Source organism: Poecilia latipinna, unplaced genomic scaffold, assembly GCF_001443285.1.
Source record: "Poecilia latipinna isolate Pla-1442-1.1 unplaced genomic scaffold, P_latipinna-1.0 Scaffold1237, whole genome shotgun sequence".
Classification (NCBI taxonomy): Eukaryota; Metazoa; Chordata; class Actinopteri; order Cyprinodontiformes; family Poeciliidae; genus Poecilia; species Poecilia latipinna.
In genome coordinates, this window is record NW_015113853.1 from 5,778 (window position 1) to 33,462 (window position 27,685).

The window sequence follows — 27,685 nt, forward strand, 5'->3', positions numbered from 1 at the left end:
GTTTTTTGCTGCTTTAATAACTGGTGACTGTATGATGTTTTTATGATGTAAAACACTTTGCAACCTTTACAAACATAAAGACCCGTTTTCGCCCTCAGTCCAGCAAAGCAAATTCTTTTTTATTGGTTTTGTTGGGAACTGCACAGTGGTGCAGTTGGTAGAGCTGTTGCCTTGCAGCAGGAAGGGAAGGTTCTGGGTTTGATTCCCGTCCCGGTCTTTCTGCATGAGGTTCTCATGTTCTCCCTGTGCATGGTGGGTTCTCTCCGGGTACTCCGGCTTCCTCCCACAGTCCAAAAACATGACTGTCAGGTTAATTGGTCTCTAAATTCTCCCTAGGTGTGTGTGCATGGTCGTTTGTCCAATCTGTCTCTGTGTTGCCCTGAGACAGACTGGCGACCCGTCCAGGTGACCCGCCTCCCGCCCGGAACGTTGGCTGGAGGCACCAGCACCTCCCGACCCCACTGGGATTAGGGTGTACAGAAAATGGATGGTTTCATTGGGTAATGAAAACTGTGAGTATTTTTCAGAATTATCAGCAGTTAATCAGCTTTAATTCATTCACATCTGTCGTACGAAGGTTGCTCAAGGACAATTTTCCCTAATAAGCGAGTTTAAATGCAGACGAGGTCGGCTGATGGAAGGTGGATCTCATTAATCAATCACCTGATTGATCGTCGGCTTCGGGTTACACCGTGTCTATCTCCACGGTCTCCGCCACGCTGCAGAGTCCGTCCGGCTCCTCCTGCAGGAACAGCAGCTCTCCCAGCTGCTGCTGCCCCTGGACCAGAATGCATTGCTCCGCGCCGTCAGGCAGCACCACCTCCACCAGCTCCGGCTGCGTCCCTGCAGGCAGCTCGTCTGTGTGGACGTAAATGACGGTGTGCTGGACGTCGCCTGCAGTCTCTGATGTTTTCACCGTTTTCTCGTCTTTTTCCCGTGCCTCATCCTTTCCTCTGGTCTCCAGATGAAGCCCAGTCTTCCTCGGTCTTCCTCGGGCCGGTTTCAGGTGGCCGCAGCCCGAAGCCATCGGTTCCTCTGTCTTGGGCCGGTGCTGAGCCTCGTGCCGAAGCAGACTCTGCTTCAAGGTGTACGAGGCGCCGCAGGAGCAACTGTACGGTTTCTCCTTCAGGTGGGAAGACCTCATGTGTCTCCTCAGTTTGGTCGCCATGGTGTAGCCTGAGGAGGAAACAAACACAGTGGGGTGAAAAAGTTCTTGCTTTATAGGACCACAACTAACAATTATTTTAATATCTGATTAACTGATTAATTGGTTAGTCTAACCTAATCTTAATTAATTTAGTTTAATATAAAAGACAATGTTTACTAATGCCTCAATGCCTTTTTAATTTTTGAAGATTAAATATGTTAATTCTCATGTTTTCTGCACTTAAAGTTTTTCCAAATCTCAAACTTGAGACTTAAATTGCTGTTTGAATCGTTTAGTATTTAAGTAATAAAATCTTATTAAAAAAGGAATTGATTTGTTCTCTACAAGAATTTTCTCATTCATATATTTCTTTTACTAGCTATAGCAGCTATCACAGAACAGGACAATATTCTATTTGATTGCTTGATATCGTCACTGACAAAAACACATGTATAAGGGAAAGCAAAAGCAAAAATATATATTTCTCCACAGTCTACTGTCTCCATGACCAGGAATATCTATTTTCTCCAGCTTTTTCTGCACGTTAGGCAGAAAATATCTTGTTTGCTTCTGACTTTATTGTTAATGAAACCAGTGAAGTCAGCAGACAAGTTTTTCTTTTACTGATGAACGTTTGATGAACAGAATCTGTGAACATGTGCGGAGTCATCAGCAGCTTGTGCTTTCCAATCATGCATGCAGGACAGAGCGTCTGCAGCCTGCTGGGCGAGATAAACGGCGGCGCTTGCTTGGAGGAGGAAGAGGTCGGGGAATTGTGCCGGTTTGTGCTTCACGCCCCCAACTGGCTTTATCATCAACTCATGTATCGCTGCTTCGCCTCAGCTGCAGTTTTTCCGCCCTGAAACTCCTCTAACTCCATGATGAAAGGACAAACTTGAGGCATAAAATGTATGCAAATGTCTCTGAAAGCTTTAAGATATAAGCTACATAACATCTTTACAATAAATAACATTGAGGAAGTTTCAAGTTGCATCTAATTTCTTTATATTTTATGCTAAAGCAGTGCTGATCAGCAGCGCTCCTAACTTTCTGAAGGTCGTTCACATTTTTTCTTTTCACACATTTTTTATAAGAACAATACTCTTGTGCTTATAAATCTAGTTGTCTGTGTGCAGATGTCAATCTGAGGCCGGCAGTCATGAAAACCAAAAACAGATGGTTTGGTAATAAAACTAATATAAATGACGCAGAATAACCTGCAGAGGGCGCTACTGAGTACATTTTGTCACGTTTCAACCACAATCTTCATCGTATTTTATTGGTTATGTGATTGAACTACAGTGTTGTCTTAAGAATGATTCGTGGTTTTCACATTTTTTACAAAGAAAAATCTGGAAAGTGTGGCGTGCATTTTGAAAAAAAAAAAAGACCACAGGGAGAGAAAACGGAAACAATCACTTCAAAGTAAGAGCATGAACATAAATGCCGATAACCAAAACATCAAGACAGATGCTGAACTTTATTCAACTGAAAGTTTACAAAACAATCAAGTAAACTTGTGGCTTAGCATTTATCTAGAAAAAAAAATATTTGGGGAAGCTAAGTGCTCTTTTTCAAAGTTAGGAAAAGCGCTACACAGAAATTAGCCGCTAATAATGGATTATCTCCAAGCAGTGTACCCACCACTGTCTGGAACGACGCAATGATGTAAATTAGCTTTTAGATTTTTAAAAATATTGCAGGGAAGCTAAGTGCGACAAATGTTAGCAAAGTTAGCAAAAATGCTAAACGATAAATTAGTTTTGCTATTAATGGATTAGCAGATTAGCAGGAGTGTGTTAATCCACTGTTAAAGCCTCAGTATTAAAACTGAAATGCAGTTCAGCTGAAAACTATTCATCCTCCTGGCTGCTACGTTTCAGGCTGGGTGGAAACAGATGATGGATGGAGCTGAAAGCTAACTGAAGATTTAAATACATCAGAAGAGTCTGATTAGGGTGACACATTTAAATGTTCTTTTGCTGGATTCATGTCATCTTAAACACCTCGATCTTCAAAGTTTCCTGCTAATAATCAACCTTCACCTCAACAATGAAGCTACAGCAACAATGTGGATCGTTTTTTAACTTTTGTTAGAAATCTCTTATTTTTTCAAAAGCCTGAGACTCTCTTTACTTTCAGTTTGGAGTCATGACAACCAGAATAAAACATAAAAAAACTGTTCTTTCTGAAAGAGGAAGGAAAATCAATCTGGGCTCAGAAAAACAAGGAAGATATGAGATGATTTTTCTCTACATGCAGAACTTGTTTGATTGTGTTCAGAGTGACATCTTCACCTTTGCCACAGATTGAGCAGCGATGGGGTCTCTCTCCGGTGTGCAGCCGCTCGTGGTACCTCAGACTGTGGGGGTCCCTCAGAGATTTCCCACAGTAGCTACAAAGAAACCCTCCCTCAGTGTGGGTGAACATGTGCCGCTGGAGATCCGACTTCTGAGTGAAAGTCTGCAGGCACTCAGGGCAGTGGAACGGTTTCTCCCCGCTGTGAACCCTCAGATGGCTCTCCAGGTTCCCTGAGGCCGACAGACAGGAAGGCAGGAATGAAGAGGCATCTGTCCAACAATGTGAAACTGGTTTATTAGCCTCCAAAAAAACCAGTAATCAGTGCTGTCTCTTTGATGGATGGGAGACGGCAGGAACTGATCAAAGAAGTTTCCTCTGAAACTAAAAAGAGAAAAAACTGTTTGGTCCAAGTTTCCACTTAATGATAACTGAATCCACATAAAGCAGGGATGTCCAAACTTCTTGTAACAACAGAGATCTTGTGGGCAAAGAAATATATATAAAACTTAAAAACTAAATTAAAGTTTAATTGAAGATTTTCTAAGAAAAATCTTAGGATTTCAGAAATTTTAGGAATTGTCACTAGCAGTAACTTTTGGCTAGGATTCTTTGTGAATTTGGCCCTGATCTTTTTGCGTAGAAATGCTCTCAATTCAACACAATTTTTTTATTTGGACTCCTCTGGAATTAGCATAATTAACAATGACTATGAGTAAATAAGGGAAAGATCTAAAATATCTACATGAAGTACATAAAATGAGTTACCTGTGACAGTGCCTGGTGCATAGGAAAAAAAATAAAAGAAGAGGACTAAATTTCCGAGAAAAAACCCCCAAATAAATTCAGAGATTAATCTCAGAAATTTTCAAGAAGAACTCAGAAATATCTGAATTTAAAAATTCAAAAATTTCAGAGAGAAAAAATCTGAAATGTTCTAGTAAAAACCCTGGAAATTTCTGACTTTTATCTTGGAATTTTACTCCTTTTTTCCATCTACAACAGCATTGTGTTAAAATCTCCCATATTTATAGTAGTTAAGTTTGGCTGCCTAATTTAAAAGGTCACCAAGAAATTTTGAAAATCATCAGAGAAATCAGTAAAGTTGCTAATTTGGCACCAAATCAAATCTTCACTAATCTATCTCCAAGCAAGAAATCAGATTTCACACTAAAAGCACTTATTTCCCAAAGAGTCCTTCGGTTTCCATGGCAACGTCACTTGGTAACCTCAGTCATGTCCTCTTGTTTAACATAATAAACTTCTCTTGTTTAACATAATAAGAGAAAAAGGAATGAAAATCCAACAATAATTCAGGCAAAGAAGAGCCAGGAGGTCAACAAATGTCTGCACTGAAGGCTAAGAATATCTGCCAAGTCGTTCTTTTTTAAAAAACAATTTCTGTGAGTTAAGAGCTGAGAACAGAAATGATCACGCCTTTGTGAGGGTTTTTAAAAAGGAGCTGACTGTCTAGACTTATCAGTTCAATTATTCTGATCTGACAGAAAATGAACTGGGATGATTCATCACACGTTAAAATGAGGTGCATGTGGAGGGCAGCAGCTAATTACAGACACATTATTCCAGGAAAGTCTCAGCGCTGCTGTCTGCTCATCAAAAAACAAACATTTACAGCCTTCAACAAAAAGCTGCTCGATCGGAGGAAAATAGATTTTAATTAAAGAAATATCCTATTGTACAAAACTACTTTGAAACGGACGGATGGATGTTGTTTGTAGTTAATCTGGTTTCTTTCCATACTTTTCCAGATCTGGAACATTATTAATCAGAAAAACTTCCTGACTGTGTATAAATCTTGTATCTAAATCAAACGTTAACTATTTAAATGTTTTTCATCAAATCGTTGGTTTCTCCTCGTTCAGAGCCTTTATCTGGCCCAGCTATCAGAGACACGGAGGCGATCAGAGCCGACCGGATCAGAGCCGACCGCAGCTGCAGCATCACACCTGCGGAGCCGGCGTTACCTTTCTGACTGAAGCGCTTCCCGCAGTGCTGGCAGATGTGCGGCTTCTCCCCGGTGTGCAGCTTCATGTGGTTCCTCAGGGAATTGGGGTTGGCCAGCTGCTTGGAGCAGACGGAGCACTGCACCTGGGAGAGAGGAGACAAAATGGGTCAGGAGGCTGGTTGGGAATAAACAAGCTGGGATTCAAATTCATTTGAACAGAACAGGCGAGGCGTCAGTAGCTGCTTTTAAATGCATCCGTAGGGTTGCACAAATTGAAATTGCAAAAATAAATGATCTAAAATGAAACACACCAATTTGGAAAGTTTGTTCCACTGTAGACACAAAGCTGCAATGGAAACACTTTTTTCACATCACATGATCAACAGTTGGATGTTTCTGGTGGAAACGATGAAGACGACAGTAGCAGGATTATATCTTTTTTTGTTAGTCAATGTGCAGCTGTCATGATTTTTAATTATTTTAATTCATGTGATTTTAATTTTATTTCTCATTTAATTGAACTAAATAATAATGCAATAATGAAATTGCATTAGCAGAATATAGACAAAGATTTGTGGATATTTGTGATGGAAATGCAGCAGGTGAAACCATCCTGATTGTTGCTACCTTTGGCGACAGCATGTAGACCTTCCTGCTGCAGTGCAGCAGGCGGTGGACGCGCAGCGAGGGGCGTCGTGCGAAGGATTTCCCACAGTTCTCGCAGGTGTAGGGTTTCTCTCCGGTGTGCAGGACCAGGTGCTCCTTCAGGTCTCGCTTCAGGCCGTACGTCTTTTCACAGTGAGGACAGGAAAATGGCCGCTCACCTCTGTGACTCAACTAGAAACAAATCATTTGTCTTAGCACCTCTTCTGTTCTCCGACACGACAACAGAGAATCATCCAGAGGAAAACTATTGATTTTCTTTCAGAATCACATATTTCATCCAGTCTTTGATTACTGGTAGATTTGCCTTGTATTCACGCCCTGTTTCTTTGTGTCAACTGCAAACTTAAATGTACCTAATTGTGATTTTATGATATAGATGTTTGCATCATATTTTCTCCGTATATTTTCTCCAGAAAGTAGAGGGAACACTTCCTCTAATGTGATAGTAGCAGAGCTCATTTCAAACTCTAATTTATTTAGCTGTTTTGTAAACTTCCGTTGAATAAAGTTCAATATTTGTGTTGAAGATTTAATTATTTTTCATGTCATTAGACATTTATATTCATGCTCTAATTTTGAAGTCTGTTTACGCAGCTGGTCCATTTCCACTCCTCACATCCTTGTTTGACTTTGTTTAAAGAAACTTTATTAAGCAAATGGCAAGAGAACAAAAAACAATCAAATGAGAAATACAGGAAAATATAACATTTGTGTAAAATGACGGTGTGTTAATTTAACAAACATGCAAAAACTCACAGTGGAGTGATGTCGGTTTTGTTTTCTTTTGCTTCAAAGCAGAAAGCTAAATCTAATTTTCCGTGAGTTTCATTTAAACTTACAAATATAACAGACATAATTTCTGTATCTGTTACCTGATGGGCTCTGAAACTTTCCGATGAGGTATAGTTTTTCCCACAGTCTCGACAGCGGAAGGGTTTCTCATCTGTGTGGCTGAACTGGTGTTTCCGGAGGTGACCGAGCTGATAGAACCTTTTCCCGCAGCTGGAGCACCGGTACCGTCTCTCTCTGACCTCTGACCACCCGGCGGCCGGGGAAACCTCGGGCGCCTCGGCCGAGTCTTTGCTTTGTCCCTTGGTGGTTTTGGATGAGTCGGACGCAGGATGGTGCTTCGATCCGGCGGACATGCTGTGAAACCGCCGCGGTTTAGCAGCCAGACGGGAGCTGGAGCGAACGGGCGGAGGAACAGGAAGGTTTGGTTTGTCTGTCAACCTGTCCTGCTCTTTCTCACGGTCTGAGTTCGGCTCACATGGGACGGTTTTCCTCCTCCTCATCCTCCTCTGAGGGGAAGGACGAGGTTTGATGACACTGGCAGTCAGTCTGCAATGTTCTTCCTCATCCTGCAGAGTTTTCTTCTTCTCTTTGAGCCTTTCCTCTCCCAGAGTCTTTATTTTGTTGCTCTCTGGCTCCTGCTTCATATTCGTATCTGTCCAACAAAACAAGACATTAGTCATTTACAAAACATTTTACAGAGAATAGACTTTAAAATACTTCTGTTCACTGAACAGCTTAGCAACACAATACATTAAAGATCTGCTGTTGTTGAATCAACCTTCCAGACCTCTCAGGTTCTGGTTCTGGTTCTGCTCTGCATCCGGAACCAGAACCAAACACAGAGAAGCAGCATTCAGCTTCTATGCACCACAAATCTGGAACAAACTTCTAGGAAAATGCAAAACAGGTGAAACACTGAGTTCCTTTAAATCTATACTAAAACCCACCTGGTTGCAGTTGATTTTGATTAATAATAACTGAAACATTGATCAGGATACATGATATGAATTGATGATTTTGATGAAGGCTCTTGACAAAATGTACTGCTTGTTACTGGTTTCACAACTGGTGATTATGAGTTTCTGATGCTTTTCCTATGTTTTAGTGATGTAAAGCACTTTGACCTGCCTTGTTGCTGGAATGTGCAATACAAATAAACTTCGTTGAACTTGATTGCTATAAAGGAAAATACGCAGAAAAAATACAATACAGATTTTTAACTGTTTAATTGAATTTTTCTAGCAGGACTAATATAAACACTATATATTCAAAACTTGACTAACTTTGGAGTCTTTTCTTTGCTCAGTTAAAGAACAATTTAAATTCACATTAACTCTCATAAAAGCTGAACAGAAGTCAGGTTTTAAAAGGAGAAGACATTTAGGAGCAACATACTTATAACTGAAATGGTTAATTATTATACATTTTATAAACGAATCAACACTTTATATGAGCTGTAATTATTTTTTAAATATTTCTGCAAGATCTATTAAATATTTCAGTGATTTCATTGTCAAACGTTTCTCATTTTGAAGACCAGCTTCCTGGCTAACAGGGATCCATTGTTATAATTTCCTCACTTGGAGACTCCTAACAATTCTGACAAATTAAAAATGAATGAAAATCTAAAGGACAAATTTCCTCCACATAAAAATGTGCAGAATGGCCTTCCTTGTTTTTCAAGGACGCTCCGCTCTTTGCAGCTCCAGGCTGTTTTCTTTGTTGCTCTGCGTCTGATTTTCTGCTACATCAGTGAAGATGGAGCAGTGAATCCAATGTATTGCAGGGAGAAAGGTGCAAAGGTTTCGTTGCAGCATAACGCTGTGTATTAACAGTGTTTTTGGCACTTTTGCAACAGGTGAATCCACCGTGAAACGTCAAAATGTATAGAAGAGAATCAAGACCACATAAAAAAAATCTGACTTTTAATCTCAGAAGATTGAAGTCTGAACTTTCTGAAAAAAATCACAATTCAGAGAAAATAGTTTGAATTCAGAGTAAAAAGTAACTTTTTCAGTGACCCTAATCCTTTTCCGTACAAATGCGAGGTCTGGAGTGGTTTTATTTCCTTGCATTTAAATGCTACCATCCAATATTTATTATTGTTTTGTTATCCAGAACTGGTTCCACTACTTTGCTAAAAACGGCTGAGGCGCAGAGTGCAAGTTTCAAACAAATAATTTGTATTTCCTTCAGTCTGATGCAGATAATCGTTTCTGAATGAAAATATTCGGCCGTATTTCTCACTGTTTTTCATAGTTCGGTCTGGTCCTGCCACTTACAGCCTGGACTGATTCTACGTGTCTTTTCCTCTTCATGATGTGATTTATACTTCTATATTCCAGAAAATACGGTAATTCGCTTTATGATCTGTTTTTGAGATTAAATTTGTATTCAGAGATTCAGGTTAAAAGGTTAGTTTTTGTTTCCTCTGAGTAGGAAACCATCTTCCACATGTTTACTTTCCTTTCCATAAAGATCAGATTTGTGGAGTTCAAAACTAAAAGTTATTTTACTTCATCTCACCTCTTTGTGTTGTCTGCAATATAACATCACAATGAAACAGATTAATGTTTATGATAGTAACGTAACAAAATGATTTCAGGGGGTCTGAATACTTTTGCAGGGGACATTTTATTCATTTCTTCCTGATGATTTTCCTGCCACTGGATGTTTCTGTGCTCATGAAGCAAAACAACAAACAGAGCCGCCAATTAACTTTGATTACTGCTAGTTTAATAATTGGTTAATTAGGAAAACTTATTGCTTCTGTGAATTAAACTATGTCTCAACCCTCTCATCAAATAAAATGTTTATTTTGTAAGCAGATGTATTAAGAACGGATTTCTAATGTTTGCATTGAGTTTCATTTCTTCTTTTCATTCTTTCATCATTTCAAAGCTCATTTCATCACCAGGTTATTATTATTATTCCCTCCACTTTTCTTTTCTCTTCAAATCCAACATGACTTCCCTGCAGCCATCCGCCGCCTATCGTCTTATCTTTAATTTAGTATTTCCAATTGTTTTTAAAGACACTTTTCAGATCTACAGTCCCAATCTGTCTGAATCAGCGTGCTAAGAGAGGGAAGCCAGTTTAATAAGACATCCACCGCGCGCTGCTGCAGGGCTCTTCCTCCTCATCGTCGCATCAATCGCAGCACTTAAAAGCTCCGCCAAGCAGAAACAATAAAGGATTGTCAGAGCTGGAGAGCGTCCAATTCTAACATGACAAACGCCCCCTAATGGTTTTCTTTTCTTGCTTGAGTTTTCATTTATCTGATAATGAAATTATTCCTCCTGACTATTATTTATCTCCAGATTTCATCTTCGTTTCGGGTTTAATCCTGCTGACTAGCAAACTGATTTTAAATCTTAATATTGCTATCATTGAGCATCCAGTTGTGTTGAAAATCTCTCGGTGAATTAATTTTTTGAGGGTATTAAAGACTGAAAATGCACTAAAAACTTTACTGAAACAACTTCAGAGGCGAAGCGACCGGATGGTCGTCTGATGCCAACTTTAAATGTTTCTATTTAAAACCAAATACATCATTTAAAAATATGAAGCACAGCTCACTCTGCGTACACAAAAGACTTTGATCATAAATATTTCTCACAGAAAAGTCTGTCATGATAAAAACTTTATTTTTACGATAAATGATAATTTTGTTGTTTTGAGGCGATTTTCAGGTAATACGCTGCAAGAACAGATTCTCAAAGATCAATAAACTTTAAATTCTAATAAACATTTAACACTGGAACATTTTAAACTTCCAAAATAGATAAACAACAAACACAATGAATTATGACGTCTCTGTAAACAAAACGGTCCTTCAAAATAAAGTTTAGTTGAGACCAAAGCAGCAGACTGAAGACTTTAGTCGTCCAGTTTTTGGTAAAAGAGAGAAAAGAGAAAAACAATAAATCATTGTTAACTTCATGTCTTATTTAATGGAAACGTCGCAGTTTAACTTTTTCTTTTTACATTAACAGAAAGATTTGTACATATTTATAACAGAGACAAAGCAACTTTCTGGCCCTTCGATACAAACGCAGAGCCGTAATGTGAAGGAATGAAAAACTTTTATCCATCTCATGATAAATGAGTCCAGGACAAACTGAATATACAGTTTTGGCCGATTGACCTAAAACTAGTCAGTGTTAGCCCAGTCCCAATTTAATTTAATTGTTTTTAATTTAATTAATAAAACAATTATTTCCATGTGCATGATTTATTGTTTTTCTTGTTCTACCAATGACTGGATGGTAAAACTCTTCAATCTGCTGCTTTGGTCTCAACTATCTTCTTATGTTTTGAAGGACAGTTTTTTTGTTTTTTTTTACAGACTTCATAATTAATCTTATTTGTTGTTTCTGTAGTTTTTATTTATTTGGGATATTTAAAATCTCAGACAGTTCCAGTGTTGAATGTTCTTTAGAATGTAAAGTTTATTTATTGAGAATCTGTCCTTGCATTTTTACTCTGCAATCAGCATCAGAGTTCTTGAAAATGGTCTCAAAACAACAATATTGTTATTCATCACAATAAATTCTGGGACAATTTATCGTCCAGCAAAATGTGTAGCCATGCCAGGCCCAGCTGGGGTTATAAATCAGCTGTGAAATCGCTGGACTCACCTGGTTGACCTTTTCCCAGCGCCTCATCGAACACCAGCAGCTCCGTTCCCGGATGGATGTCCTGACACGCACGCACACACACACCCACACACGCATCGTCACACAACCCTCCGCAGGCGCACCGCACCGCCACGTTCTGCTGGGCCCTGCATCGCGCCTGGCAGGCAAAGCTGAGGGAAAAACAAACGGTGGCAAACTGAATGCAGCTCAGATTGCATGAAAGCATCCGTAGAATGAAACGCAGCAGGAGGCCGCCGATGGCATGGGAGGAACAGTCCATATTATGAGAAGAGCAGGCTGTATGGATATCAGGATAAATATTTATTTTATGTCTCTAAGTGGCTCATCAAAGGAACATGGTGGTGCATTATATTGTTCCCCATTAGACTCTGTGGGGAAGAAAACTGGGACAGATTTTAATCAGGGCGCCTCAGAGGAGCAGATGATATGCAGACTGCAGCAGTGACACAATGTGTCATTCTTAGAAATTAAAATCTGGAGTTTGAAGTTAACAGAAGCATCAAAAAAGCTCAAGCTGAAACGCTGAGCCAAAGTGTTGAGTCGGCACTATTCTGGGGTTCAAGAGAAACAAATTAGAGCCAAAAAGTATCAGGTTAGCATCCGAGGGAAACACAAAGTTCAAAGCTTTGACAGGAGTAGCAATTAGGGAAGCACCGATCCACTTTTTTTCCACTTTCGACACCGATATCTGAGGCCCAGTATCAGCCGATACTGACCCGGTTCAGAAAAACGGCTGTTGTTTTGTTTTTTTAACACAGAAATTGGTAACTCTGCACCAGTACAGCTCTCTTAAATGCACCAGCAGCTTCACAAGCTTGATCAAACATGTAAAACAACTAAACTTTAATTTGTCCAGTCACTGCAATAATTAAAACAAAGACTGACTACTTTGGTCAAACACGCAGAAATAAACTGTAGCAAACCTTTCAAATGGTTCAGAAATGTAATTATGAATTCTAAATATAATGTAAAATAAATAATAAAGCATGATGTCGCTCAGAGCACAAAGCATAGAATTAGACTGATTAGATCTGCCCTTATTGTCACTGATACCAGATCTACATTGACAGATATATTGAATCGGTGCATCTCTGGTAACAATCAACAAATATGAGACCAAGTAGGTAGAAAAAGAGAATAAAAATGTCTTACATTAATTATTTGCTCTCAGTAGAATCTGCATCACTTAGTTGAGTTGAAACTGTATTATTGTGTGGACTTACTTGAACCATGTGGCTCTTTGTGCAGGAGCTTCCTGAGTGGTTGATCCCCCCATCAGTGCCTATAAACACAATAAATAATTATTTATTATTATTTATGCTCCGACCAGATCGTTTTACATGCTTTGCCCTTGCCAACTGTTAGACAAAACTGAATAAAATTACTCAATATGCTGATGATACTCTGCTGTATTTACCCAAAAAGTTATTCAGACTACAAAGATCTCTTAGTGACTGATTTTCAGTTGTCATTTTAGTAAGTACTTTTCTAGAGATAATGACCAGGACGTGTTTTTAAGAGCTCAGAAGACTCGGTTCAGGGGACACAAGTGGCAACATTTTAGCTGCTTCGTTTTCTTTCTCACTGCATTGAGTCAAAGCCTTTGAAAAACCTGTTCCCCTCCTCGCCTGTGGGGGCGCTGTACCCAGAACCACTGAAAGAAACTGCCTGCTTCCTGCTTTTGGAGTGGTTCCCGGTCCGGTTGGTGTTCACATATGCATTCAAACGGCACCAGAGTTCACTTCAACCGAATCGAGACCGAGGTTTGTATGTGGACCAGAGTGCGATGTGCATTCACACCTCCCCAAACAAACCAGACTTTCTAGGCAAACAAACTGGAGTTGGATTAGAGTGGATCAAACACCAGGAATCCCATCCTAAATGGGTTTCTAGAACCAATCTTGCCAGAATTAGATGTCAGCTGACAGATGCAGAAAAATTAGTCCATGTATTTTACTTCAAACTTCAACTAAAACAAAATCCAGCAGTTTAACCAAACCGAGATTTCCCATGAGAATCATTTATTATTTTCCTTAGAAAGTGACCCAAAGCTTCTCTCTCTTAATGTTCCTTTTGCTACACTAAATCTGGTACTTTTAATCTCTTTAATGACTTTTCACACCTGGACTGACTATTAGGCATCGGTATAAATATAACCAGCAGTAATTTCTGTCCACATCGTTTGTGCTTTGAGTAGCACCTCTCTGAAAACATATCACTGCTTCATCTTTTCATGCCTCGCTGCGTCTCTTTGTACATTCCTCAGCAGAACATTTGGTGAAAATTACAAGGACAATTTCGTTATCTTCCCACGGGATCAGAAATTAATTGAGCGCAGTGATTCTCAGTTCGTTCGTTCCTTCTGCAAATCAGCACCAGACCGAGACGCCATTATGAAGAACTTCAAGGCTGACAGTAGCTGATGTCTCGAAGTCACTCAGACATGGAGGATCAGGCCATTTAACAGGCAGACAATAATCAGCATCTTTGATACAGAGTGTTCACTACTTCTCTTATTTATAGGCCTTAAAATATGCTCACTGTGAGGAAAATCTGTGAAGGATTGCATCCATGAAAGGAGCTCTGAATGAAACCGAATCTCTTCATGTGATGCAGCTTAATGGGCGTCAGCTGCAGATATAAAGATTTTAGAGTTTAGAAACAGAGGCTATTAATTGAAGAATGAGGGAAATTTCAAGGAGAGGGGTAAAAACTCCAGCTTCATCCGTCAGAGGAAAGTGGTTCCTTTCAGCAGCTCCTTCACAGAACCACCACTGACACGTCTGATGGTTTTTATCTATGGACATTTACTGCAGAATCTGTCAAACTATCAGGATAAGTGACAGTATTTGGATCAAAAGACACTTAATGCAGCGTACATACAGATAGGACTCTCTGCTCCAACACTTAAATGGTACAAACTTTACCAAAAGAACATGAATTTCTTTGTTTTAATAGGTAAATTCTCATCAGAATGGGCAGAAATCACACCTGGGCAACCACAAGGCTCTGTCCTAGGACCCCTCCTATTTAATTTCTACATGCTACCACTTATTGTTTATTTTTCATTATTATGAATTTCTTAAAATTATAAGATTTTGCCAAGATAAAGTTTTCTGGACAATAAATTGTCATAGAAGTTGTTAATAAAATTAATTAATTATAAAATAGATGTTTTATTTTTGAGTTTTTATGATGTAAAGCACTTTGAAATGCCTTGTTGCTCAAATATGCTACACAAATAAACTTTATTGATTGATTGATATACAAATTAATAAACAAAATAACATAAACAACAAATGAAATTAATTAAGTCTCTGTAAACAAAATTGTCCTTCAAAAAAAAGGAACTACTACACAGAAATACTTCATAATAAAATTACTACAGCGTAATAAAAATACTCCTAGAAGTAATTTTTTCACAACAGTGACTCAAGTAAATATAATTAAGTAAATAAATTCAACTCTGTTTATTTCCACCTGAAACAAAGCGTCAAATAAGCATTTAAGATATTTTAATAATTAAGTAAATTAGCAAGTGAAGCTCATTTCTGAATGACAGAAACAGTTTGAATATGTTTGAGGAGGAAGCTTCACCTGCTCATCCTCAGAACAAGCAGCTCCTGATTGGTCGTTTTCAGAGGAACTGCTCAGCGGGTCTGAACGCGTCCTGGTGGCCCGCGGTGCGTCGCCCTCCGTCCCCAGCGGGGCTCCGGCCTCCAGCGGGCCACCGACCCACCAAAGCCCCACGCTGCCTTCATGCAGCAGCGAAGGGCCCAACGCGAAGCCGCGGGGCAGAACCGAGGACAGGAAGGAGGCGAGATCAGGCAGAAGACGGGCCATTCACCTGGGGAGGGAAATAAACGTACCAGAGACTTTAATTATTATTCAACTAAGATTGTGCCTGTCACGTTGGAACAGGATAACAACCGGAGCAGATTATCGCCACCTATCGGGATTTCAGCAGCTTTGAAGCTCAGCTCCTCAGTGAAAACCAAAGCGTGAAATTCCTAATCAGACTTTCCTTCAGAGCAGAGGGACAAAGACAGAGGATCAGACCTGAGCTGCCTGGATTATTCTTGGAACCAAGACCGATAAGTTCACAGCTGCTGAGTTTATGCATCATGTCCTCATCATATCTGGTTTTCTGTTTTGAAACAAACAATAAAAACACATTTCAAAATTATTAAAATAATTTAATTAAGTTTAACCCAAGTTTTTTAAGCTCTTTTCAAGATCATTATTAGTTCAAATCCAGACTAACATGAACTACAAACAAAAACGACTTACTTTAAAATATTTAACTTAAATAACATTGTCAACTTCAGTTGGTTATTTTAAACTCTGGCATGTGGCTCCAGTGCTTTGCTAACTTCAATGCCTTGTCACAGTTTACAGCAAAATGTATTTAACTGTTATTGGTGAGACACTTCAGTCAACTACTGAAATCCTTTGGTATTTACTTCCCCACAACAAAGGAGCCGGTGGTGAATAACTCAAATTAAATATGTTGACTTTAACTGTCAAAATATACAATGATGAGAGCCAAAACTGAAGCACAGATCTAAATTAAGGGTGAGTAAACATGTAACTGAACCACAAACACAAAGACGTCATATTAAAAGTCATTCTGTCTATTGTTTTCCATCACTTGTATTTTCATAAACTTATTTTAACTTCCTAAACAATTTGTTAATCAGACAAACTGAACTTTTAAATATTTCTGCTTCATAGCTAAGTTTGTGTTTAGGGAAATTTTGATAAAAAATTGTGGTTTACCTGTAAAAAAAAAAAAAAAAAAAACCCATATGCTTCACCCCTACTCTAAAATACAGATAATTTCAAGCATAAGGGAACAGTAAGATATGCAAATTCCTGTATTAAATTTATATTTCTAGTAACATTTTCCTTAAATTTACTTTGTATTTTGGGAGACCAAAAAATCCCTATTAGTTATTTATTATTGAAAATTTATTAATTAATGGACGCATTTAAGTTATAGTTTAATGACTTATTTGTGGCACATTTGGAGCTCCACTGGGTTAAAACTGAACACACAAATAATCCATTATTATTGTGTTGATTGCATTTAGTTTAGCTCATAACTCAGAGAAACTCACAGCTGACCAACAGAAATGAACCTGTTAGCATGATGCTAAACGTATTTCGAATGTGTTTAAACTCAATTTTATTTTCAAGGGTTCTATGATTTCTAATATTCATAAAATCAATTCAATAAACATCGGAACGTTTTATAAACCGCTAATGCTGGCGGTGAAACTAAATGTTGGAGTTTATAGAAATTAACATAATATTAGTTTAGCATCGGTTAGCGTAGGCTAACCGGCTCATATTCTAGACCGAAAAACGGTTTTAAAAAATCAGATTAGGAACAAATGGGTTTGTACATACACTAAATGTGATCGGTGTCTTGAGTCGAGTGGTGTTTGTTTTAAAAAAAAATACCGTTCACTCCGTTAAAATTAACTCTGGGAAAGCTATCCTTATCCAGCAAAGAAAAACAAATCAGCGGAAGTCCGGTCGGAAACATGGGTTGTTTTATTTAGTTCCGCCCAACCGTTACAAACAAATGTGAGTGTACTTGCTTGATGTATGGTCAGTTATCGTCCTAAAAATATAGATATATTAGTTTAAACACATTTTATATTTTATTTAGATTCTTTCATCATAAAAGCTATGTTAAAAAGACGACATTGGGTTTATATACTATAAAATACAACTGGTAGTGTTCTGAATCCAGTAATTTAATTTTAACGAGTTAATTTACAAAAGATATGTTTCATATACATGTCAGCACTTTTAGGTCTCCCCAGCCGCATTATTTTGGTCACATTAGTAAATTAAACTAATACAAACGGCCACAGATGCAACAAAGTTGCCATCTAGAGGTCGTTTTTATAGATGGATTCAAATTTACTATCATTTATGATAAGTAAATTATCCCCCCGCACATTCCCCCCCAAAAAACTTTTTTAATCTGAATAAGTAATTTAATAACTTCTACATCTGAAGGGAAAATATTTGTACATTTTTTATTACAATTTTAGTTTGCTTTATTTGATTTATTTATTTTATATTTATTTTTATATTTTATGTATATTTATATTATTTCTTTTATCAACATTTAGCAGCAATAAATTAAAGTCAGGTTTTAGTTGGAGCTCTTGGATTTTTTGCAGTTTCTCTGATCTTTCCTCATTCTTACCTTGCGGTGAATCTGCTGCACACCTTTCCTGTCATGACTTTAACAGCTGGAAATCCTTTAAAAAAAGCCCATTCAGAGTAGAGGAAACGTTGACACCAACCCCGCCCGTTAGACAAACAGAAATCCACCATATTTTTATTATTCTCATGAGTCAGGCAGCTGTCTGCTTATCCCACCTGCTGCTGCAGGAACACGTAACGCTTTGAGACGCAGGCAAACAGGTGAAAGGTGTTTTAGTCATCCTTTCCAAAAACATCAGGGAGTTGCTGGAGCTGCTGTTCCACTAACACAAAACAGGGATTTCATTCTTACTTTAGCAGCAGAAATGATGTTGCACAAGCAAAATTTATGTTTATTCTCATTCAACAATTTATTGAATCAGTTGTTTTCCTTTCCAACACATATTTATATTTTACTATTGGATGAATTTTATGAGTCACTCAAGCAATTAAATGTCCTTACCAGGAAATCATTACTGATATAAATTTGTTATAAAAGTATTACTGATTGCACTTTAAAAATTAGGTAACTTTATGTTATTAAAGGTAAAGTTTAAACAGTAATGATTTCTTGGTTAATGTCAAGTTGTCATAACAAAGACATTTTGAATAATGTCAACTTTGTATTAAAAGTGTCATAATTTACCGAATGACGCTTTATGACAACAGTCATAAATATTCATGAAGGCTTATTCATGTTCATGACATGTGTTATGTCATGTTTATGACAGTGTCATGACAGTCTTATTCACCCCCTTCAAATAAGGTGTTACCAAAACAACAGAAAACAAAGTGACCTTTACAAACAACAGGCACATTTACAGCGTCTTTATTTTATTATGCAGCAGGTGACAACATGTTTAACGGAGGCTCAGCCCCCACAAACGGCAACAGTGATGCAACACACAAGCACAAGCGACATCAAGTGAAGGAACCTGGAGGTTTACAGCAGTGATTTATAAAAATCTGTGCACTGCACAGCATTGGTGATCAGATAAAACAGAGACAATGCTGAAAATAATCCCACCAACATGACAAGATGCTGCTGCTTTAAACTCTAAAATCCTCTAAAATCTTCCTGTTTGCTGCAAGTCTCTAAATATACAGACTTTTGTCTAAAAATGGTCATTTCTGTCTCCAGAACAACAACCTGGAACCTAAAGCATTCAGCTGAATACATTCATATTAGTGGGATCTAGAAGAAATATTGGACATTCATGTGTAAATATTTTGTCCTCTGTGGTTTTTTAACTGAGCATCCTAATATATAGGATAGCGTTTGAAAAGTTGCACAAAAAATATAAAAAGTCAAAAATTAACAACAATTTGAGTACACAGCCTGCTGTAAAATGTTATTTATTCATTTATAAATGTCATAGTTTCAAGCTACATATTTAGTTTAAAAATTTAATATTTAGGTTCAAACTTAATATTTAGTTAGCAAAGGTAAATATTAAGCTTTAAATATTTAGCTAGCTAGCCAAAAAGTTTGCTTGAAACTAAATATTTGCAAAATATATTTAGCTTCAAACTAAATTGCTAGCAAGCTATTAAGTTTGAAGCTGGATTTTTTGTTAAATCTTTAGTTTGAAGCTAGATATTTAACTTGCAAAGTAAATAATTAACTTAAATAGTTTGTTAGCAATTTACCTTAATGCTAAATATTTAGTTAGTGCACCAAATGTTTAGTTTTGAAGTCAAATGTTTAGTTTGAAGCTAAAAATTCCACTTGCTAAGTAAATATTTAGATTCAAGCTAAATATGTACCATGCTAACTGTTCAGTTTGCTAGTTAAATATTTACTCCATCCACCCATCCATTCATCCATCCATCTGAAACTGTGACACTTATGAATTAATAAATATCATGGTGAAAATATGATATTGAACAATAAACCACCTTTAATCGGCTAAATAACACAAATTGTTGCTTAAACTTTTCGGTTGTGTAACTTCACAAACGGCAGCTCAGGCTAATCTGGCTCTCAGTTCTGCTCAAAAAGAAGGACAAAGGTTAGATAAAGTTTAAAAAAAAGCCTCATCTGTTGTTTGTTCTCAATCGGTTATTAAATTTGTGTTTAGCGCCATCGTTTGCATGCTAGGTGTGTAAATCTCAGGCCCCAATTTCCACCATGAAGAAACATCGCAGAAGCACTTAAAAATCCAAACCAAACCTTTCATTTCTTAAGTTTCCTTATTCTTCATCTCTATGAAAGTTTTGAAGGAAAATAAAGAATAACAGCAACAATTTGACTTCATTTGTGTAAAATAAAAACAATTACAGACATTAAATATATTAGTGAGAAGGGATGAGGGTTTTAAACACGTGCTACCATAAAGTAGCAGCCAAAGAATGAGAATTCAACCATTTTAATTTATATTATAAAAATTATGTGAAAAGATTTTTCTCGCTTTTAAAAACTTAAATAAATTTTATTTGTTTTTTCCGCTCAGTGGTGAATTTCTGCTGCTCCTGCGTTTTATTCTGTTCCTGGCTTTTACTGCAGAGAAGAAGAAAAAAAGTCAAAACAAACAAGAAATACTTCAATAAGTGTGTAAAACACATTACAGGGCTTCTGCTCACCATCTGTGCACTCCACTTTGGGTTTCTCCCAGGTCCCGTCAGCTTGGCACCGGACCACAGGTAGATGGCGCTGTCTAAATCCTGGGTTGCACTGATAACGGATGATGGAGTTGACGGGATACTCCGACCTCCGGTTTCCAAACATGCGCGTGTTTTTCACCACAGGCGGAGCTCCGCAAAACACTGCAGGCAACAGACAAACAACCACCTGAGTCACTGATTCCTGTAAAAATTTAAACTTTATTGGTAGGAAAACCAATAAGGAAAATAAAGAATAGGAGCGATAGGGGGTCACAGCCACCAGGGGGCGTCAGAGCTGCATGTTCAGCATCATCTCAGGAGAATTTTAATTTCTTTCTTGTCTTTGTGTGTTTTCTCAAATGTATGACGGTTTGCCAAGACTATTGTAAACAGAAAAACAAAGAGAGAAGTAAATTTCCACCAAAAAGTTTGAAAAGTCAAAAATATTATATCCCACATGATAGAGATGAAAGCAGAGAAGAAATGAATTTCTTCTTCGCCTTAGAAAGGTGCAGTAACTTTGTTGCTTTGTGCTCTTTGCGACCCCTGGTGGCCAGAATCAGGTACTGCTCTGAGCTCTGTGCAGCGGCCCGGATCAGATGCGGTTCGGTGGACTCACATACCTGGTCCCTTCTTGCAGATGAACGGCAGGTGGTAGTTGCAGGGAACGTCGTTCCACTTTCCGTTCTCATGCCAGATCAAAACCACGCAGTCCTCTGCTGAGTTCAGGTAATTCTCTGGCTGGTTCAGCTTCCAGTTCTCATATTGCTAAAAAATTAAAATAAATAAATAAAAAAGGATAGAAATACAAAAAGATATTCGTCTTTGATATTATGAAGCAAGTAATTTAGAATTAACAGAATAAGAGAATGAAACCTGATTTTCCAGTAGTTATGTATTTTCTAAACTTTTTATATGTATCTTTTATTTTTATATGTTCAGTTGATTCGTTTGCACTAATTGTTTTTGTTTTTGTTTTGTTTTGTTTTTTTGTTTTTTTTGGGGGGGGTGTCTTTGTGTCTTATCTTATATATTTTTTAAACTTATATATTTTAGGTCATTCTATTATGTAGATTTTCTTATTACTTTCCATTTAAGCTTGTATTGTCACTTTGTAGCAATTTGCATGTCGTTTTGATTATTTCATCTGTTAATGAACCTTTAGCAGCCATTCTGAATTTTATTTTTGTTATTTTGTCCCGTTGGTAAAGGAATATTTTGGTTCATCCCCGCCTCTCACCCTCTCACCCGAAACGTCTGCTGTAGAGGCACCAGCAACCCTCCGGACCCCACTAAGGGACAAGGGTGTTAGAAAATGGATGGATTTAGGTTCGTTTAGCCAGAGAAATTTTATATAGGTTTTATTTTCATCATGTTTTTTATACGTTTATAAATGTCAGAGTTCCAAACTAAATATTAATTTCACAAGCTAAATATTTTGTCCACAAACAAAACAAATTAGTTTGCAAATTTAATACTTTGTTAGGAAGCTTAAAAACTAAATATATAGACAACAAAATAAATGTTTAACCTTGAGTTCAATATTTACTTTGTGAACTAAATATTTAGCTTACAAATTTCATATTTTGTTAGGAATCTAAATATTTACTTTCTTCGCACGTTAATAGCTGACATATCTGCCTTTACAGAGCTTGTTCTGCCTTGTGGGTTGGTTATACAATTATTTCCAGTAAATTTTAATTATCTTAATTCTTTATTTCCACATTTATAAAAGTAGTTTGTTCCTAACATGAACTGTCTGAAAATTTAAGCTAAACCCTGTATTCACCAGAGGAGAGCCGTCCGTCCACTGGAAATCGTTCTGCACCGTTTTGTCGTTCAGGCCGATCCACTGGTAGTCCTGCGCATTAGCTGTGAAAAACAAACACACTCAGATCATTTTCATTCCCTCTCACATCCCCAAACTGATCCAGACGAGTCGCTCACCGCTGACAAACTGCTGCTCCTCTGGCGTGATGATGCTGACCAGGTGAGCGTTCAGGTGCCGGCAGCGTTGCTCCGCCTCCAGCCACTCCGCCCTGTCAGAGACGTGCAGGTAGCAGTTTCCCTGAAACTTCGTCCAGCCGTCCTCACATCGCTGCTCCTCTGCAGCCGCGAAACACAGGAAACCATGAAGCAACTCGCAGAACGAAAAGCCTCCATTTGCAACTTTAAGCAACAGTCTTTAAATGTTAGAATCTTTTGCTGGTATCAAATTATTTCACATTTGTGTGAAAATGTGTTCTTGTGTACTAAAATGCAAAACCCCATCCAAATAATTTACTGTTTTGTTGATAAAACATTATTTGATCTGCTGCTTCATCTGAATTACTTTCTTTCTGTAATTTGATTTTAAAAAAATTAAAAATCAATTAAACTATTTTTGCATTTAATATCTTAAAAGATTAAATGTTTGAACAATATTGGTTTTATTTCCATACTATAAAACATACATTTCTCTGAGAAATTAGTCATTAATTTATACTAGCCCTACAAACCCACAAATCATGACAAGCCTGGAGACAAACGTCCAGCTAACTGAGGAGCTCTGAACAGCCAAACCCTAAACACAAACGTCAAACCTTATTCAACTCAAAGTTTACCAAACAGCCAAGTAAATTTCACAGTTTATCTGCAAAAATTATCTCAGGGGAAAATAAATGTGCTAAATTTGTATTAGCAAACAATTAGCGCCACTATTGCCAGATGACCAGAAGTGTGCCTGGACGCCACATCCTACTACCAGGGAACATAATGAATGCAAAACACTCACCTCTTCACATAAAAACATATGCGTTCAAAGTTTTTGTAATTTTACTGAAAATGAAGTAAAATCACAAAGATAAAGATAAAGTCGACTCCAAACAGCGCTGACTCTGGGAACCGCACCACGCGGTTTCCCAGGTTTACCCTCCTGTAGTTGTTTTTGACTGGTCCTTGTTAGTATTTATTAGCTGAAGCTGATCTCATACCGATCTCACAGCGTTCCCCTCCGTAGCTGGGCAGGCATAAGCATTTGAAAGAGTCTGCACTCTCCACACAGGTGGCTCCGTTGGAACAAGGGTTGGGGTGGCACACTTCTGCCTCTGGAAAACACGGTGGGCAGTTGACACTACGGCTTAAGTGGGAGTCGAGGGCGAAGATGCACCAAAAGACTGAGATAATTGGAGATGTGATAAACGACTACCACACCTTCAATAAAGACTGTGAACATTGTAGATGCTGCAACTTCAGATCCAAAGTATTGCAAATTCCAAATATTTTTATCCAAATTAAAGAGGCTGAAATTTGAATATTTATGTTTGAATCCGTTCTTAGTTGCAACAGATTAGTCGTCAAGTCCAGTTGGACGAAGAAGTTCAAGAATGCAAGCATGAATTTAAAGCGGCAGAGCAAAGGCAGTGCAGGCAGGCAGAGCAGACCAAAAAACAACATAGATGTACGTGCCATATTTTACATGGAGGGGGAGCATCACCAGAGCAGAGCTGATGCATGTTTGACAAACACTCTGCATAAAAACGTAAAAACAACACATGAAAACGCAAGTTTGATGCAAATCACACCAGGAAACGACAACAACGATGAGGTTGGTGGGAAGGTGCAGTGACACAGTCCCATACAGTCAGGCATGCACAAACAATACAAAACATGCCAACAACAAAAGTACACATTCATTTATGAATAAAGCCACCAAAACGACAGAAAACTGAGAAGAGGAGAATAAATGGAAAGCTTACCAAAGCAGAAAGCAACTCCTTCCTCTATTGTGCACGAAGCATTGCCACAAGGATTTGGTTCACATGGGTTGGAAGCTTCAAAGATAGAAAAGATCAGTCAAGAATTGTTTTTTGATTAGATGTGTCACCATACGTTAAGGGTGTATTCTCAATTATTTAGGACATAGCGGTCTTAAGAGTTAAAATGAAGGCAACTGAACTTCTCTTGCTATATTGAAGACGCATTGTCATCAAAGGCACTTGAAGACGTTTCGTTACTCATCCAAGGGATCTGAAATTGTGTCATCTCTCATCTCTTGAGAGTTCTTTTTATCTTGAAGACATTTTATCTTCAAAGTAACAAAATAGACCAAGTTGCCTTCATTTAACTCTCAAGACGAGCCAACCATTTTGTCTCTTCCTATTTGGAGGTAGTTTGTTTTAATCAATCTAAACACCTGAGGTGCTAGAACATCCTTAAACTGGTCTCATGTCACCGCGTGTGCTGATAATATAATATGCATGTTTAAGAAAATCATCATTTCTCAAGCTGAACCATCTCTGTGGTGGACACGAAATGATTGTTACCAAGTTCCACCCCAAAAGGTCAGGAACGAACCAATGAAAAAACAATTAGGTAAAATGACAAACATGAAGAGAGAAGCAGAAGAGATGAGGATGACCTACCTCCTAGGACAACTGGTGTTTGCACAAAAGCTGGTTTGACTTCTGCAGAAGGAGCTGCTAATCCTGCAGGGACAACTGCTGGTCCTGGAGAAACATAAACTCTGGAGTTGTGTGTCAGTTCAGTTCCATGAATATCTTCCTCTGTTCTTATGGTGGGTTCTGTTAGTGCTGGGTCAACTGATGGAGCGGGTAGGACCACCACCAGTGGATCAGAAGAATCTCCAGAAGAAGAAACCCCCAACATGAAAGTGTGATCCTCAGATAAGTCCTTGTTTCCGTCACCGGAGTAGAAACCATTGTTGCCACTTGCTTCTCCACTGTACTCCACTGAGTTTTCTCCCGGCTCCAGAGGGACCTTATAATCTCCAGGTATTTCTGTCATTAGACCCTGAGTGAAAAATGTAGCACTGCCCTCTTCCTCACCTTTGGTTGTTGATGTTTCAGATTTAGAGACACCGGATCCAGACACTCCAGCTCTAGTATCAAAACTGCAACTTGAGATTCTAAATCCAGATATCTGCCCCCCACTTTCTGGTCCAGAGCTGTAGAATAAACCCCCAGTAGCCTCCTCGTGTTCTCCAGAAGGTGACCCAATAAGCTTAGTGAAGCCTGAACCCATAAAAGTCACACCAGTAAGAGACTCAGAGTCACTTCCAGAGGTTGACCCACTGAGAATCCCAGATCCAGATAAGCTTCCAGAACCACTGAAATCTAATGAACCTCCATCAAGGTTGTACTCCTTCTTTGCATTAATCAGTTTGTCATTTGCTATCAAGATCGGAGCATCTCCACTTCCAGAAATGTCTCCAGATCGTCCACTTCCAGATGAAGATCCAGATAGAAAACCACTAAAACCTGACAACTCCTGGTCCAAGATAAGACCCGTGCCAGTGAGATGTCCAGCATCCTTTTCAATGGAGTCAAATCCAGATCCAGACCCGGACATATCTCCACTTCCACTGAGTTCCCCAGAATCAGCTGCAGACAAAGGGATTATAAGAATGTCTGTGCTTCCTTTTCCAGCCTCTTGAGGTTCTCCTGACGTTGAGCCCTCTACTGCAATGCAGGGTCCAGAGAAAACAACTCCGAGTCCTGACCCAGAACCAGATGGACTGGCCAAACCGGATCCTTCACTGGACAGCACAGTCTCTGTGTACCCGTCTTGGTCTCCAAAGGTGATTTTGCCTCCAGAACCAGATATATCTCCAGAAGTAACCTGGTCTCCAGAACCAGACTGATCTCCAAAACCAGACTGACCTCCAGAGGTGATACAGTCTCCAGATCCAGACTGATATCCAGATCCAGACTGATATCCAGAGGTAACCTGCTCTCCAGATCCAGACTGATCTCCAGATCCAGACTGATGTCCAGATCCAGACTGATCTCCAGAAGTAACCTGGTCTCCAGATCCAGACTGATCTCCAGAAGTAACCTGGTCTCCAGATCCAGACTGATATCCAGAGGTAACCTGCTCTCCAGATCCAGACTGATCTCCAGATCCAGACTGATCTCCAGATCCAGACTGATCTCCAGAGGTCACCTGGTCTCCAGAGTTAACTTGTACTCCAGAGTTATCTCCTGTAGGGCCTGAATCAAAGTCTCCTGAATCAGATCCAGAACTTGAAATCTCCACAGGAATGGGAGGAACGATGAAGAAACCATCTAAAACAAGACGTGAGCAAACATTTTAACATTCATGGGTCAAATTCCCAAAATCGACCTATTATTTGAACTTACCGGGCCTTAATAAGTCAGTATTCGATGTCTGGTTAGGTAGGGCCTTCTGGATGTCGGTGATGTTCAGTTCAGTTTCATTTGATTCAGACAGAAAGCCAACTGCAATGATAAATCAGTAAAAGAAAATAATGAATCTACCACTTTAACAAATATTGAGCCAAAACGTGTCGATGTCTACCTCTTATACAGTATGCATCAAATCTGGCATCAGGTTCAGGGTAGTGTGTTTGGTTTGGAGGAGAGTACAAAGTGTGGACCCCTGATTTCTCTCCACACCCAGGACGGGGGCTGTTGACGGGGTAGCGAACACTGCGGTCCAGTAGCCAGCCTGCTCGGCACTTGTCCAAGCCCAGTTTCCAGGCTGCATAGAGCTCTCCAGTGGAGGCTAGAACCGCACTGTGGTTTTCACAGGCAGAAGCAGCCTCGTCGTAGGTGAAACCCTCAGCAGATCCCACATGAAAAACCTCTCCTGTGCAGTGAAAACCTTTGGTTATACAACCTACTTGGAATTAAATCTTACCAGGTAAGACTGACATTAGTCACCATTGATCCCCTCGGTGTAGCAGTAAACATCGTATCTCTCCTCTGCTGGTCTGAGGCCATACGTCCGAACTCCAGGTTGATCTCCAAGATCTCCAGCACATTTTTCTTGAGGAAACACAATAGAATACCTACACAGAAGCAAATTACATTTTAGAAAATATTTGCTTCCAGAGATTCGAAAACCTACTTTTGGGATTTACCTCACAGTCTGGTCCAGAAGCCAACCTGCATCACATTGGTGATATCCATCCTCGTATGCTTGCTGCAGCTGCTGCGGTGTGGCCATGGAGCCTCTGACACCCCGGCAGGCCAACTGAGCCTCAACGAATGTGAGAGCATAACGGCCAGAGGGTGAGCGGTAATGGAAGACCACGCCTACAGTTTAAAGGAAGAAGCTAGTCACCAGTTTCCTCACTACATCTCTAACATATCTCCCGACCTTAGTGATATTGCAAACCATTGGTCTTCTTGACCAAGGGTGAGCAATGCTAACTAAAATGTTACTGGCACAAACTCCAAAGCTTAAATGTTGTACCAACACAGTATTTAGTGGGAGCTAATGTTAAGGCACTCAATTCAATCAGGTTGATATCCATCATGTGACATTGGCACAACATGTAGCTACTACAACACAGAGTATCAT

General features: G+C 38.9%; 2 protein-coding genes across 4 annotated transcripts in view; both read right to left on the reverse strand.

Moving 5' to 3' along the window:
- Positions 1–526: 526 nt before the first annotated feature.
- Positions 527–17,071, reverse strand: znf408 (zinc finger protein 408). The gene is made up of 9 exons (XM_015054213.1): positions 16,943–17,071; positions 15,128–15,377; positions 12,754–12,812; positions 11,510–11,679; positions 6,950–7,521; positions 6,039–6,248; positions 5,431–5,554; positions 3,445–3,678; positions 527–1,176 (listed from the first exon to the last, which is right to left on the reverse strand). Exons 2-9 carry the CDS (start codon positions 15,371–15,373, stop codon positions 686–688), a joined length of 2,106 nt encoding a protein of 701 aa, XP_014909699.1. The 5' UTR covers positions 15,374–15,377; positions 16,943–17,071; the 3' UTR covers positions 527–685.
- Positions 17,072–19,802: 2,731 nt separating this feature from the next.
- Positions 19,803–27,685, reverse strand: part of LOC106960856 (aggrecan core protein-like) — a 19,682-nt gene continuing 11,799 nt past the window's right edge. The window contains exons 9-21 of one of the 3 annotated variants that reach the window (XM_015054210.1): positions 27,243–27,417; positions 27,043–27,170; positions 26,678–26,968; positions 26,500–26,598; positions 26,087–26,424; positions 24,763–26,050; positions 24,097–24,171; positions 23,332–23,445; positions 22,307–22,465; positions 22,149–22,231; positions 20,983–21,127; positions 20,339–20,521; positions 19,803–20,255 (exon numbers count right to left, since the gene is read on the reverse strand). In XM_015054210.1, the coding sequence (XP_014909696.1) occupies positions 20,188–20,255; positions 20,339–20,521; positions 20,983–21,127; positions 22,149–22,231; positions 22,307–22,465; positions 23,332–23,445; positions 24,097–24,171; positions 24,763–26,050; positions 26,087–26,424; positions 26,500–26,598; positions 26,678–26,968; positions 27,043–27,170; positions 27,243–27,417 (3,146 nt within the window). In that variant the 3' untranslated portion in view covers positions 19,803–20,187. Of the gene's footprint in view, positions 20,256–20,338; positions 20,522–20,982; positions 21,128–22,148; positions 22,232–22,306; positions 22,466–23,331; positions 23,446–24,096; positions 24,172–24,762; positions 26,425–26,499; positions 26,599–26,677; positions 26,969–27,042; positions 27,171–27,242; positions 27,418–27,685 lie in introns of all 3 variants that reach the window. The other 2 variants (XM_015054209.1, XM_015054211.1) reach the window with 2 other exon arrangements.